The sequence below is a fragment of the Triticum dicoccoides genome, chromosome 5A, assembly GCF_002162155.2.
Source record: "Triticum dicoccoides isolate Atlit2015 ecotype Zavitan chromosome 5A, WEW_v2.0, whole genome shotgun sequence".
NCBI lineage: Eukaryota > Viridiplantae > Streptophyta > Magnoliopsida > Poales > Poaceae > Triticum > Triticum dicoccoides.
The window spans coordinates 618,971,500-618,985,775 of NC_041388.1; the positions used below are offsets into that span (position 1 = coordinate 618,971,500).

At 42.6% G+C, this 14,276-nt stretch overlaps 1 protein-coding gene across 2 annotated transcripts; it reads right to left on the reverse strand.

Annotated features, from left to right (window-relative positions):
* Positions 1-5,318: 5,318 nt before the first annotated feature.
* Positions 5,319-11,555, reverse strand: LOC119303466 (calcium-dependent protein kinase 11-like). Of its 2 annotated transcripts, XR_005147926.1 has the most exons (9): positions 10,624-11,555; positions 9,506-9,649; positions 9,252-9,404; positions 9,032-9,147; positions 8,784-8,951; positions 8,003-8,227; positions 7,802-7,930; positions 6,097-6,223; positions 5,319-5,960 (listed from the first exon to the last, which is right to left on the reverse strand). XR_005147926.1 is itself a non-coding variant. In XM_037580599.1 (8 exons), the coding sequence occupies exons 1-7, from the start codon at positions 11,453-11,455 to the stop codon at positions 7,808-7,810; spliced, it is 1,761 nt and encodes a 586-aa protein (XP_037436496.1). In that variant the 5' UTR covers positions 11,456-11,555; the 3' UTR covers positions 5,319-5,960; positions 7,802-7,807. The 2 variants fall into 2 exon arrangements, 1 of the variants encoding a protein (XP_037436496.1); XM_037580599.1 differs by lacking the exon at positions 6,097-6,223.
* Positions 11,556-14,276: the final 2,721 nt, after the last annotated feature.

Genomic DNA, 14,276 nt, shown 5'->3' on the forward strand with positions numbered 1-14,276 from the left:
CCCCTCCTGATGTCTCTGGAACTATTGTATTTCCGTTCATTTGCAATGAAAAGGGGTGTAGCCCGGTTCAAAAAAAAAGCATCTCTATAAGTACGTTTAGAGGCTCTGTTGATAAACTTATTGGGTTTTTAAATGGTTTTTAGTTAAACAGAGGCAAAAGCTTTGCCTCATGTCATTAAATACGAAGGGGGAGTACAAGGCCACGCAGACCCGACTAGAAGGGATCACTTTTCCGGTAAAATGTTACCCAAAAGTCAAGCCTCAGCAACTAGCCAAGTCTTTGCCTCATCCATGATTGTTGCCGCCACCTGAGTGGGCATGGAGGCCTTGTTGCGGAAAACCCAAGCATTCCTTTCGTTCCATATCTCCCAACAGATGAGCATTTGTATAGAGTTGATTGCCTTTTTGTTGTATCCTGGTTGCCCTTCGTTCGAGTTCCACTATTGCTTAATTGTGTGCAGGTCACTCCAAGAGGGTGTCTTGGACTGCCATCCAATCCAGTCATAAATCAAGTTCCAGACCCGAATAGTACATCGACACTAGAACATAAGGTGGGCTGCTGTTTTCGCTTGGCACTCGCAAAGCTGGCAAGGACTGGAGTTTGGCCAACCTCTACGAATCAACCTAGCCGCCATCCAGATTCTATCTTGGAGTACTAGCCAGGAGAAGAACTTGACCTTCGGAGGTGCCCATATCTTCAAAACCATAGTAGGCATCTCGGATTTGATCAATTCCGCAAATTGCATCTTGTATGTTGTGGCGGCAGAGTAGCATCCGCCAGCCATGAACTTTCATCAGATTTTTACGATTATGGTGCAAATCCCTTGGGTTTTCAAAGGTGTGTGGCTTTAGCAATTTCCCTATAAACCTCCTCATATAATCTATTTTTTTGTGTGTTTCTCTCTTCGCTAGTGCATACATACATAGACAAAACTATTTGACCATCAAAATAACTCAAATATTTCTGTCTCAAACACACATATTCATCACAATTTCAAATCCTTAACTTATAAAATTTGAATTTGAATTAAAATTACGCATAAAAATGGTTGAAATGCATTCAAAGTAAACATGGAGAAGTTCAATGCCCATGCAGCTTCCACAAGTGCTCAATAAGGTCATCATGAAGTTGTTCATGCCCTGCACGGTCTCCAGACTATCGATGCACTTGAAGGAACCTCTAGAGGGGTTGTTCATTCCTGATAGAGTTCACAACAGCTCCCGCAAAAAAAAGGGTTCACAAGAGCTATGTAAATTTTCTTTCCCTCGTTCTCATACGGTAAGTCATCTGGCTAACCACGCTCATCTTCTATGATCATATTGTGCATGATCACACACGATATCATAATGGGCCATAAAAGTTTCTAGCACCAGAATCTTGTCGGGCCATGGACAATAGCAAATCAAACTTGCAACACTCTGAATGCTCACTCGACATCCTTTCTACATACTTCTTGATAGCTACCAAAATTTCGTGTTTCCTTGAGGGTTTGATATCGTCTTCACAAATGTAGACCACGAAGGATATATGACATCGGCAAGATAATAACTCATGTCGTACCTTACCATTGACTCCAAAATCCACTTGTGGTGCTTCCCCTTTTGCTAGCCTTGGAAACAAGTGAGATATTTGCAACACAATGAGGTTATTGTGAGATCCCGGCAACCCAAAATAGGAATGCCAAATCCATAGATCATTTGGTGTCATAGCTTCAAGAATTATGCTTGTATCTCTGGTTTTGCATTTGAAATGTTCATGACATGCTACATGGCACCACGATGTTTCATTTTTGGATCATTACCATGATTTATGGGCCTCAAAAGATGTTGCAAAGAATGAAATTTTATGAAAGGATTCATGACTCCAGGATATGGACAACTATGGAACTACTCACCCAAAAAATGCCTTTTGAGATGCCCTAGTCAACTCAAATGGTGAGACCACCATTGCCACAGACCTGACCCCCACCCCCACCCCAACTCTTTTGCCCTCACCCTCCTAAACAATGGAAGGGACTATTATTGCACTTTTAGTGTGGAAGTAGAGCGACAAACCTTTTGAAACTAGCAATCCAATGCAACCTTAAATGGCTCTATGCCTATATATATGGAACGAGACTAAGATAACACCTTTAATGAGATAACGATGGGAGTGTATTGTTGGCAGGTTTGACCAACAAAGACTAGATCGTTGATTTTCAACCTAGGCATGTAGCTCAGCATCCTGATGACCAATCTTTCAACTGTGCTCTTATGTGCCCCACATAAAAACACCATGGTGTCCACTCCCGCGAGTGAACCCATTGTCGAAATTCCCAGAGATCTTGTGACAACCCAACACTACTCATAACAACAAGATATATCTTGTAATCTCAAACATAATTATTTTTACACATAAAGACCTCTTTTGGTTTAAAGGAATTTATAGTAATTCTAAAGGATATGAATTTCGTACGAAAAAACCCTCTGAAACTCTTTCGTTTGTAGGAATGGCTTCCTCTTCTTATGTAGGATAGGAACCAATCATTCATACGAATTGATGTAGCTCAAATTGTTAGGTTATCTGTGGTGGAACCAACCCACCAGGGTTCAAGTTCTGAAATTGGCACTAGTGCTCATATTTTCCTGGACTTGTTCCAGGTTTGCCGACGATGTTCGTTTAGTCGGAGGAGACGTTCCCATCGACTACGAGACAGCTGCAGTGACTTCGTCAATCTTAAGATATGATGTCGGGTGAGGTTCTCATAAGGGTAGGGTGGGTGGGTGCGCGCACACATTCATATGAGTGAGTGTATGTGCGTGTATGTGGGCATTTGCGACTGTACCGTGTCCAAGAAAAAAACCGTTCACATTTCAATGGAATAAAAATATTAGCCTAGACCCAATGAAAAAGTTTCTATCCTATGAATCAAGTGACATTTCTTTCTTCATATGAATTGAGATACATGTCATCTTATTTCCTATGATTTTTTTATTCCTACTATATTCCTATCCTACGAACAAAAGAATGCCAGACTTGCTAAGTTTTGTACAAGTAGAGGGTGATGTGTTGTTCCAAGGTGTGGAGAAACATGGTCATTGTAGTGACATTTTGGTTTAAGAAATACATCTCGCCTTTAAATAAGTACTACTAAATAATAAGATACTTTAGCCATTATTAGAGGAAAAATGCACAAAGGGTTATCTAACAGGGGAGGTGTCCTAATCAATTGGCAATGTATGACACGCGACATGTACTACATCTACACCTAGTGTGTGCTCTCCCTCACGTAGATGCAATAATCAAAGGCTGGTATCCCCAACCTGCCAACCATGTTCTGAACAATGCTTCTTTAGCAATTTGTGCAACAATATCCCATTGATCTTTGTGCCAAAAAAAGATCTCATGGAGATAAAGCCGATACACTTGCATACAAGTATAAATCTACAAATTAATCTATTTAAAGCCAACAATAGGATGAAAGAAACGTTTCCATCCACTAATCCTCTATTTTTTGTGTGTGAATAAGGCAATGGAATTGTATTAGAAGCGTTCAACAATACAAGATATCCCCAAAACAAGGAAATTACAACATGGTTCTCATTGAGCCAAACAAACTCAATCTTTAGAACAAGTTGAAGGTGCGTCACTGTTGCCGCTCCATCGTAGGAGCCGGCTAACATTGTATCTTGCGAGGGAAGTCGTCGTGCTAAGATTCAGTTGTACCAACACCCCGGAGAAGAAGCCATTACCATAGAATCCTTGTAGGTCAGAAATCTTGGAGCCGAACCATGTCCCAAACTTTTTTTTGCCAGCTTTGCAATGACGATAAAGAGAACGTCGTTGCGGCAGAGAGGGACCACAAACCACCAAAGAACGGCATGTTGCGTCAGGGAGACGCCCCAAGGGCAAGAAAAGAAGACCATCATCTCGTCGTTGCCGCAAAAAAAACGAGTGAGGGGGACATCACCCCCATGGCAAGGGATGGCCTTCCGCCGTCCATGATGTTGGTTGCACGCACCATCAACGCCGCAAAGAGCAGGAAGAAGAAAACCATTACCTCAACACGAACACGAGGGCGCATGAAGTGCCTGCACAGAAATGAAGGACCCAAGAACACTTGACACTGGCTCCCAGACCCAACAACGATAGTCAATAGAGTCATCAGTTCTATAAGAGATCTGGAGGAAACTTATTCACCACCACCATCGACACTGTCGAAGCCGAAGCCATGTACATCCAAAGACCAAACTAAGACATCTAGTCTAGAGTACTTAATGCATGTGAAGAAAAGGCCCCAGGTTTCCCCTCCGTCTCGCCACTGCAAGAGCAGCCGGCGGAGGTGAGGGAATCGCTGTGACAACGAAATCTGGGGTGCCTACTTGCTCTTGTTGTTCTTTCTTCTGTGGTGATTAGGGTTTCACGCTAAGGGACTCTTCAACCGATCCTCTAACTGTTGCCAATTTGGACTTACATCGGGGTCTAGAAGCAAAAGTTTTCTAGTGAGAGCTCCTGTGAATTGTCACAAGTTTTATCAATGTATGTTTAATTACCATTGCGCTCAGAATTGTCACAAGTTTTATCAATGGTGCCATAAATTTCCAAATTGAAATTTGATTCAGAGGTGCGACGAAAAAGACAAGTTCCAGTGCAAATATTGGCGCAGAGAGCAAGAGAAAATGGTCACCATTCGCTTCAAACTTTTTTCTTGGGATGTGTATTTTATGCGGTGTCTTGGGATGTGTTTTGAATTGTGTTTATCTTTGAAGTATGTTTGATTATAATACAGATCGTCCAAATGTTCTTTTCACAATCGTAATTAACTTGTTGCCGTGCTACCATGGCGAAGTACCTCGTGGTTTCTTTGAAACTAAGTGAACTTTTTGTAGTACAAATTTTACGAGTTAACATGTCAAGATATATATTCTTTCATGGTTACTAGCATCAAAGGGTCCATAGCTCAGTGGTAGAGCAATTGACTGCAGATCAATAGGTCCCCGGTTGGGCCCTTCTTGATTTTTATTTTGTTTCAACCTTTTTATGCTCCAACTGCTCTTAACCACAACCAAAACTGCGTGCAGATCACCAGCGTCGCCCACCGCAGTTTTGGACCTTGGGAGTCTTGGACTGCAATACGGCATATACCATTGCCCACTGCTCTACCATTTCCTACATCAGCTAAAACGACACCTTCACAAGAGAATCAGTAACATTAAGCCTGGCCGGCAGCGACAGCGACTAAGGATGGTCGTCGAAAAAGATACTCAGGCAGAGCAATTGACAGACCAATAGGTCACAAGCTCACAAGATGCAAATCTTCTTCATCATCGTCATCATCAGGCTTTAATTAGTCCGTGCCACCACTGTTCTTACAACGTCGAAAAACGGACAATAATAGCAGGAGAATCGGTTTTCATTGGTCAGACATTTCTTTTTGCCTACAGAAAACACACACAGAGACAACCTACCCTCACAAAAGGCCAAGGCATACTAAACCGCTATCCAATAATACAGATGAAGAGAATCAAAGGTAGCAGCTGGAGTTTCCACTTCCTCCCATGGCTTAGGGTCTCCCTGCCGCTGGTTTCAGAAACGAGGGGAAAAACTGAAGAAGAAGAAAAGGACACCTCTCCTACTCAACTCTCATGCTTTACTTACAACACGTGTACATGGCGGTTTCGCCGAGCATTTCTTACCGGCCGATGCTCTTGTTGATGTAAATTAATTAAGAGAATCATATCATACGATGTCATGTTGGGAACACCCTAATGTCAGCTCTTGTGAGAGGCTTTTGGTACTCCCGCCGAAATTAGTTTCACTTCAGCCTTAAGAGTTCATAGACCCGACCCACCAAAACTCGGACCGAGGTGCCATGAAATCTTGATATCTGAATACCTGCCTGCGTGCGACAAGCTGTGGGAGCTACTCTGCTGCTGGGTTATCTTTTGTGGGTCGCTGAATGGCATTTGGTTAACTACACCTGTAGAGAAACCAGAACAAAAACAGTGAGCACAGCTGCAGAGCTGCTGGGTTACAGTTACACAGCCTTTTCCACCTCCATTTTAACAACTGAAGTCTGAAGGTATCTGTGCGTATGAGGAACTTATATCTACGACCTGAAAATGCTGTAAGCCAGTACCCAACTAGGACAAGAATTCAGAAACTTTTTTAGTTTAGCAAGTATTCGTTTTGGTTGCACTTTAATCTCTTCTTTTTGGCAGGGTTGCTTGAATCTCATTTTACCTGAACAGAAACAACAGCTCTAATTAATGCATAGTACTCTATTTCACTTAGTACGAAGAAATCACATAAAATGCACATTTATTAAGAAAACCAAACCAGCTTATCAAGGACACCAAGCTTATCATGATTTTCTGCACTCCCTCCGATCCATATTAACACTTTACGAAGATGTATGCTAGATACGTCCGTTTGAGTGACAACTAATATGGATCGGAGGGAATACCTTTTTCATGTCAAAATAGTTTACTCCTCGCCACTTATTTATTGCTCTGCTTTCTCGGATACATACTCCTCAAGGAGTTAATCTTCTTCTTTGTTTAACGGAAGAATGAACCTTAATTTATTTATCATTACGAATATGTATGCCAGTAAAAATCTGGTGGCTTTGTATGATTGTAGACTTCAACACCTGTGAAATGAATTGCTCGTAACTTTACCACATAGTGGAAGTTGCAGCCTGTTGCTTCATGTAATGATGGCTTGAAGGCATTAATAACATATCTGAATGTGGACATGGACTGAATGTGTGCCCTTTTCTTTCAGAAGTCCAAAAACTTTTTTACTTGTCTTATTTCTCAAATAGGTAGAAAGAAATCCACTTTAAACCCTGAACTATGGTCTCAAGTCCAGTTTGAACCCTGAATTAAACCATCCTTATTGAAGTGTAAATTTTCTAGAATTGTTCAAGTTCAGCCGTAGCTTGTTTTTGTATTTAGGTGTTCTAAAAAATGTACTTTTTAACAGACGTAGAGAATGCTAGTAGTTTATAACCTGCAATTCACAAAAAAAATGTGCCTATTTGTGTCATACTTTTTAAATAAACTTTTGCAGGTTCCCTACTTGTACAAAAGACAATCTTTTTACATTTCCAAAACTTAGAAAATGTGAAACTACCCTAAATAACCATGTTAGTGTTTAGAAGGTGGTTTCAATTCCGAGGTTCTATAAAAATATTAAAACAATTAACTGTTGCGCAGAAGCTTAATATAAGAACGAAAAATAATCATCAACCAACATGACATAAATAATAGCATTCCCTACATCCATGATTTTTTTCACGTTTCCTTAAAGGCTGAAATACAAAACCACTTTTCAAGACCGTCTAGGTTTTAAATGGTTTTAGAAAGTTCAGGATATAATAGAGATGGTTTCATAGTTTAGGGTTCAAGTCGGACCAAGCTCAATAGTTCAGGATTCAGAATGGACTTTAGAGTTTTGGGCTTTGGGCTACTGCAGTTGGAATTGCTTATTTTAACACATATTCTTATGGAGGATCTGCATAACATTCACCACACAAATAGTCTACCACAACCATCACAATTAGTTCACTGGAAATTTTGTCTTCCCATGGTTTGTATTTGAACTGTACTAGTGTCGACGCATGATACATCAATATAATTCAAATAACTGGATGAATGTTATGCTATCAGTCATATGATTGTATCCTATCATACAGATAACTGATCATAGACTGAAACAACTCATCTAACTCTGGTAAGGCAAATGAAAATCATACGATTTTGACTTGGGAAGAATATCTAATATTATCAATCAGTAGGGAAGACACCCATATGTTACCTCAGTTTACCGAAGCTTCAGTGCATCTCCAAGACCAAAGTTCACATTGCTTTGCTGTCCTTTTCTACCCAGTGGATTATTTCCTTTCTGCATCATTTCGACAAACTCATTGTAGTCGATCTTTCCATCCTGCAAAAGGTGGTGGACAATGAGACAAAACTGTTGTTGGCAATTTAAAACCTGAACAATGAATCTACTTACATTGTCCTTATCGACATCTCCGATAATATCTTCAATACGGGTGTCTCCAATACCAAACTCCTCACATGCCTTTTGGAGCTCATCTTGAGTAATGTAACCACTGCCGTCTTTATCAAAGTATTGGAAGGCTGCAAAGAGCTTATCCTCCTTCTCAACTTTGTTCATATGCATAGTTGCAGCAATGAACTCCCCATAATCAATGGTACCACTATTATCTATATCGGCCTGACATTTTCATGAAATGAGCTTGTATTTCATTTGGAGCAGAGTCAAAAACGAAAACAGTATCATCATAACCGTAACTACTTGATAAACTTCCGCAACTATTGCGTATCTGAAAATACAGTAAGCGTCCTAACAACAGTTGTTTTCTGCCTACGCAAAATGATACTCTTAAGCTGACAGACGGTTCCAAATGAAGCAGGTTTAACAAAAAATATATTTTTCAAGTGAGATCAAGATGGCGTTTGGGCAGCGTGGGCACCAGCCAGAGTAGCCATTGCCTACTGAGTAGGATTGAGGCACAGGATTCTTGGCCAAGTGGTGCTTGCCCAAACTCCAAAAAGTTCCTATCTCCACCACAAAAAACTGAAGGGGGTATGTAGGCATTAATCGCAATTTTATTTATTTATTTTCAACATATGAAAATGGTAGAAATTTATTTAACCTCAATTGAAGAGTAAGGAGATTGTCCAGGTGAGGAACAACTTTTTTGAACAGTGGTCAATAATTTCTGTGTAGTTGAGGAACAAATGTACAGAGATCATCTTAAAATACTTACTGCTTCCATTAAAGCATCAATTTCTGAGTCCATCAGAGTAGCACCAACTCGCCGCAAGCCAGTTTTTAGCTCATCCAATGTGATATGACCGCTGTTATCACTGTCTAGCATTTTAAACATTTCTTTCAATCCTGCAATCTCTTCTTCAGACAAACTCTCGGCAATAACCTACAATTGTATGTAAAATAGAACATCAACATGAATACAGATTGTATAACACCAATTACAAATTTAATACCAATACTCACCCTAAGGGCCATTTTCTTAAGTTTATTCATTGCAGAAAATTGTTTTAACCGACTTAGGACAGCAGAATCAAGAGGTTTATCAGGAGCAACTCCATCAATACAAACCCAAGGGTGACCTAGCACAAGACGGGTGATTAGAGGACATTTATATAAAGTAGCGGCGAGTACTTATTCATTAAGTGCCGACTTATACTTGTAGCTGCACTACCATAGTACTCACATAGCGCTTCGTGGGCAGTCAATCTCTTCTTTGGATCACGATTAAGCATTTTCCTGACCAAATCCTTCGCACTCTCTGAGATACTAGGCCAGGGATCAGTTGTAAAGTCCAGCTCACCTTTCAAAACTTGTTCAAATATCCCTTGTTCACTTTCTGCTCGAAAAACCACAAGCAAAATCAGTCGGATGCAGCTTGCATACATTACGCAAAATCGTAATGCGGCATTTTACTAAAACAGTTACACATAACCTCACCGTCCCAGAATGGAGGAACCCCACTCAACAAGATATAGATTATTACACCAGCACTCCAGACGTCAACTTCACGCCCATAGTTCTTTAGAAGAACCTCAGGTGCAACATAGTATGGACTTCCAACTACATCTGTAAACATCTGACCTGCACAATCAATTACATTATGCGTCAGAACAAAAATAAAATAGTGTTTGGAAATAATTTGGTAGAGAGTGTAAGAGCATCATCGCACATCGATATGGTTCGTTCTCTGTAGCTAGTAATTCAGGGACAGAACACAGATAACAGCTACTCCCTCCGTCCCATAATATAAAAACGTTTTTTGACAGTACACTTGTGCCAAAAACGCTCTTATATTATGGGACAGAGGGAGTACCACACACTTCATATCTAGTACTAGCCCTGTCTCTAAGAAAAGCGGTGAGGATCTGCAGGTGCAAATCTACTTAAGTTGCTATTTCACGGCTCAGAAAGAAACTGGCAATCAAGAATGTTTTTCATCCTAATCAGGTTGTCTTATGTGCACCCGGTGGGCCAAGGAGCAACCTTCGGTTAATTAAAAAAGATGGCCTACGGTTGTTATCAGGCACTTCAAAATGCTCTAAGTTTGAAATGTTTAGTACAGTAGTAGAAAACAATAAATATTTGCTATAGAATTGGACTGTACTGCCAAAATGAATGCCAATTGTCAGTTGTGCAGTGAAAACCCAGCGAACAACTTGCATCGTGGCAGAGCGATGAATTTGGATTTCGGAGTCAGTTTTTCAGGAAAATGGCATGAGCACTGGCTATTCTATAATAAAATCATGGTTACAAGCGTCAAATTTTTAAAGGAACCGGCAGAAGAACGTAAATAGATTATTACATCCTGATTAGGCAATGATACTAACGGCAGCAATGATAGCCCGTGCAGAACAAGTGGCCAAGCATTTCATCCATTTTAGCTTTCGATTATGATACAGAGCCGATGTTTGCAGATGGCAATTTTCGCATAAACAAACCACATTACGCTAAATCAATTGTAAATTCGGCCACGTGAGGGAATCGCACCATCGAAACATACATATCACGAAGAAATACACAGCATTACATTGCATTATAAAGGCGGCCATATATACCTGGTGTGAAGAAGATGGAGAGCCCGAAATCAATGGCCTTGAGCGGCGAGTCCTCCTGATTATTGATGAACAAGAAATTCTCGGGCTTGAGATCCCTGTGCATGACGCCGAGCGAGTGGCACGCCTCGATGACGCCGACGATCACCCTGGTGAGCTGCGCCGCGGCCTTCTCGGAGTAGTGCCCCCTCTGGATGATTCTGTCGAACAGCTCGCCGCCGGCGCAGAGCTCCATGACAAGCTGCACGGCGACGGCGTCCTCGTAGGCGCCGACGATGGAGACGACGCTGCTGTGGCCGGCCAGGTGGTGCATGATCTGGATCTCGCGGCGCACGTCCTCGACGTCCTCATCGGTGAGCAGCTTCCGCTTGGCGATGGACTTGCAGGCGTACTCCTTCCCCGTGGCCTTCTCGACGCAGAGGTAGGTGGTGCCGAACTGGCCCTGCCCCAGCTTCTTGCCGATGGTGTAGAGGTCCTTGAGTTTGGCGGTGTTGACGTCGCGCTTGAGGACGGAGTCGGCCTGGAGGCCGGCGCTCTGGACGCGCTTGACCTTGGGCACGGGCTTCTTCGCCGTGGGGGCCATCGACATCTGCCGCTGCGTCTCGGCGCGCTTGGGGGGCGGCGGGTCGGAGGAGCGCACGCCGCCGTGCGAGGAGGAGTGCTCGTCGGGCGGGATGGTGACGGGCTCGGGCGCCTTCTGCTCGGAGGTGGACGCCGGGGAGGTGTCGGGGGCCGGCGCCGGCTCGGCGGGCTTCGCGCGCCATATGGCGACGGAGGCGAGGAAGCCGCTGCGGCCGGCGCCGTTGGGGCCGGCGCCGACGCAGCTGTTCCCCATCGGCGGGAGACCCTACGGGGACGGCCGCGGCGGCGGCGACGGTGGCATTGGAGACGAGCGGTGGAGGGGCCGCGAGGGCGCGGGCGGTTGCTCGCTTGGATCGGAGAGGCACGGAGAGAGAGAAGGGGAGGGAAATGACGGACGGAGCGAGAACCAAATGTGGTGGGCCAGCGGGGCAGATCTGTGCGACTGCCGTGTGGGCCTGGCCGGTTGCTGCCCTGTAGGACTGGTTGTCAGTGGGCAAGGGAGGGTGGCGGGAGCTTTGGACGGACGGGCACGGGCGGGATGCGGATCCAAGCCTATTTCCTTCCCAACGCCTAAATTATCGGTTTTGCTTTACTAAATAAATAAACCTGTATATATAAACGGACCCTAAACTAACTTTTGCAAGGTATCTTTGTTGAAACTCGCCGCCTCTCCGTCCTTGTACATCTTCACGCCTTGCCTCGTGTCAGTTCCAACGCCGGACCTGGTGGTTTTCTCCTCATCTCCGACTCCGGACCAGGAGCGTTTTTGACACTACATTAATTAAAAAACACCTTTATATTATGGGACAGAAAAAATAGTAGTTATGTTTTCTAGGCCGCTGAAAGCGTAGTGAATGTTTAGAATTAGAACTGGCCCATGGGGAGGGCGCGAGGTGGCGGCCATCCCAAGCTCCTAAAACCACATGCCCCACCCAGGGTTCACAGGTAGTCCATGGGCCAATGGCTCATCAGGGATGGAAAAGGTAGGCTAACATTATGTTTCAGTCAGCAGGCAGCCCACACACGAAGTAGCTAACGAGAGGTCCTATGTGACGCACTCAGCGTCCAATAGGGACCTCCATCCACGGCAAGTCACGATTGGACCAACCCATTTACTGCACCTCTAGCGCATGGTACACTATAGCAGGCCGATCCGTTCTAGCGACTCCTACTGTAGGTCCGTAGCTATCCAGTTCATTTTAGCGCCCCGATGTAGCGAACCAGACACGGTAGCCTTGGGTTACTATAACAACCTGTTTTTAGTCACTTCTTATTTTGAACATTTTGAAAAGCGAACAAATTTTGAAATTTACGAACATTGTTTGGGATTGAGGTCATTTTTTGAAATATGGAACATTATTTGAGACTATGGTTTTTTTAAAAAATCCAACCATTTTAAAAAACAAAAACATTAAAAAAATCCAAACAAATTTTAAAAATGGGTACATTTTTAGAAAATTTTAATAAATTATGAAGAGAATAACATTTTTTGTAAATGCGGACATTTTTCTAAAAGCCATTCTTTAAAATTTCTGGACAAGTTTTGAAATTGAGATTTTTTAAGATTCGACACAAATTTTGAGAAATGGTCATTCTTAAATTTTCTAAAAAATCGATCATTTTTTCGAAAGCAATCATTTTTAAAAATAAAATGTAAAACAAACAGAATAAATGCTAAAAGAAACAACAAGAAAAAATAAGACGTGAACCGGTGAGAAACCTTCTAGAAAGTTTCTAACACCAAGATTTGTGCTAAACAGGCCGGCCCAGTTAGTCACTAGCCTCTTGGTGTGTGTGTTTGCTCGACAAATCGAAGCCGAGAGCTTCGATAGGATTCGCCGGAGCTAAAGTCACCATCACTTTTTGCCTCGGGATCACAGTGGCAAACAGCAACCATGCCAAAACTAAAAGAACACGCCAAGATGTTGGGCTTGGCACAGTGCACGAGCGGCATGACCGTCGTTGGCAAATACTTCCTCCGTTCGAATTACTTGTTGCAGAAATTGATATATCTAGATGTATTTTAGTTTTAAATACATTCATATCCGAGACAATTAATTCCGAACGAAGGGAGTACTAGTAGCGCACGATGCACGCGTCTTATTTTCTTTGTCGTCGACACCCAACTCCCACGCCAAACTTTTATCCACGCCAAGATCATCGCTGCTGATGCCGGCGGCGGCGGCGATGGAGAAAGAGCATGCATGTAGACTCATCACCAGGCTATGGTAAGGATCGCTTCACTCTTTTTTTATCGAATCTTGTGGGGTTGCATGGATTTTGAGATTAGTACCCTTCCTTCCTCTCGACTGATAAAAATTGGCAGGATTTTCACTTAGCGTTGCAAAATTAGGAGCCTCGACCTTATTGTTCGATTATGAATTGTTATTTGTCGGCATCGTTGACTCTAGTGGCAAGTCAAAGTGTGTACCCTTGTCGATAGGATATATTTACACAAGGCACGGCAGTTATGTAGTGTAGGAGATGTTAGTAGCGCAAAGTAGGTCGGAGCACATGTTTGATTCTGAGTTATACTAGAATGTACACTTTGTCAATCAAAAACTAAAAAAAATTAGTAAATGAAGAAAATGTGGTGGGTGGTACAAAACCTACCGAATCTGAAGGAAGACAAATACTGTACATAGTTGCATTCCTTGATTATGAGACGATGTCTACTCCCTAAGCTGCATCAAATTATTTGTGAACTTATTTGCTTAACTCAAATGATCAATTTTTTTAGTTCTGTAATGGTGCTGCAAAAGCATTATCTTGAAGGAATTTAGATGGTTAATTCCCCAAACTTGCATCTCCAATATCAAAGTGGATAGAAAATATCTATATTGAATATTATTGTGATTTTTATATTATGGGCCTTGAGTTTTAGTTTCCTCCTAGCCCCTAAAATCTCAGAACCGGCCCAGTGTTTAGCACATGTTTTTTGGCACAGTCTGCCTCAATGGTACCTTCCAAAAAAAAAGTTGCCTAAAATATTGTGTGAACGCACACACAAATTTTGTAGCCATTGGATCCACATCTAACCATCACAATCCGCTCAGGGAGCCAATAAATATACC

What these genes read in the sequence shown, in the direction of transcription:
- LOC119303466 (XM_037580599.1), bottom strand. Translation starts at nt 11,455, where the DNA reads ATGGGGAACAGCTGCGTCGGCGCCGGCCCCAACGGCGCCGGCCGCAGC. An exon ending in GGTTCCTCCATTCTGGGACG is followed by an intron (nt 9,405 to 9,505) that starts GTGAGGTTATGT and finishes TTTTTCGAGCAG; the next exon opens with AAAGTGAACAAGGGATATTT. An exon ending in GACTGCCCACGAAGCGCTAT is followed by an intron (nt 9,148 to 9,251) that starts GTGAGTACTATG and finishes GTCTTGTGCTAG; the next exon opens with GTCACCCTTGGGTTTGTATT.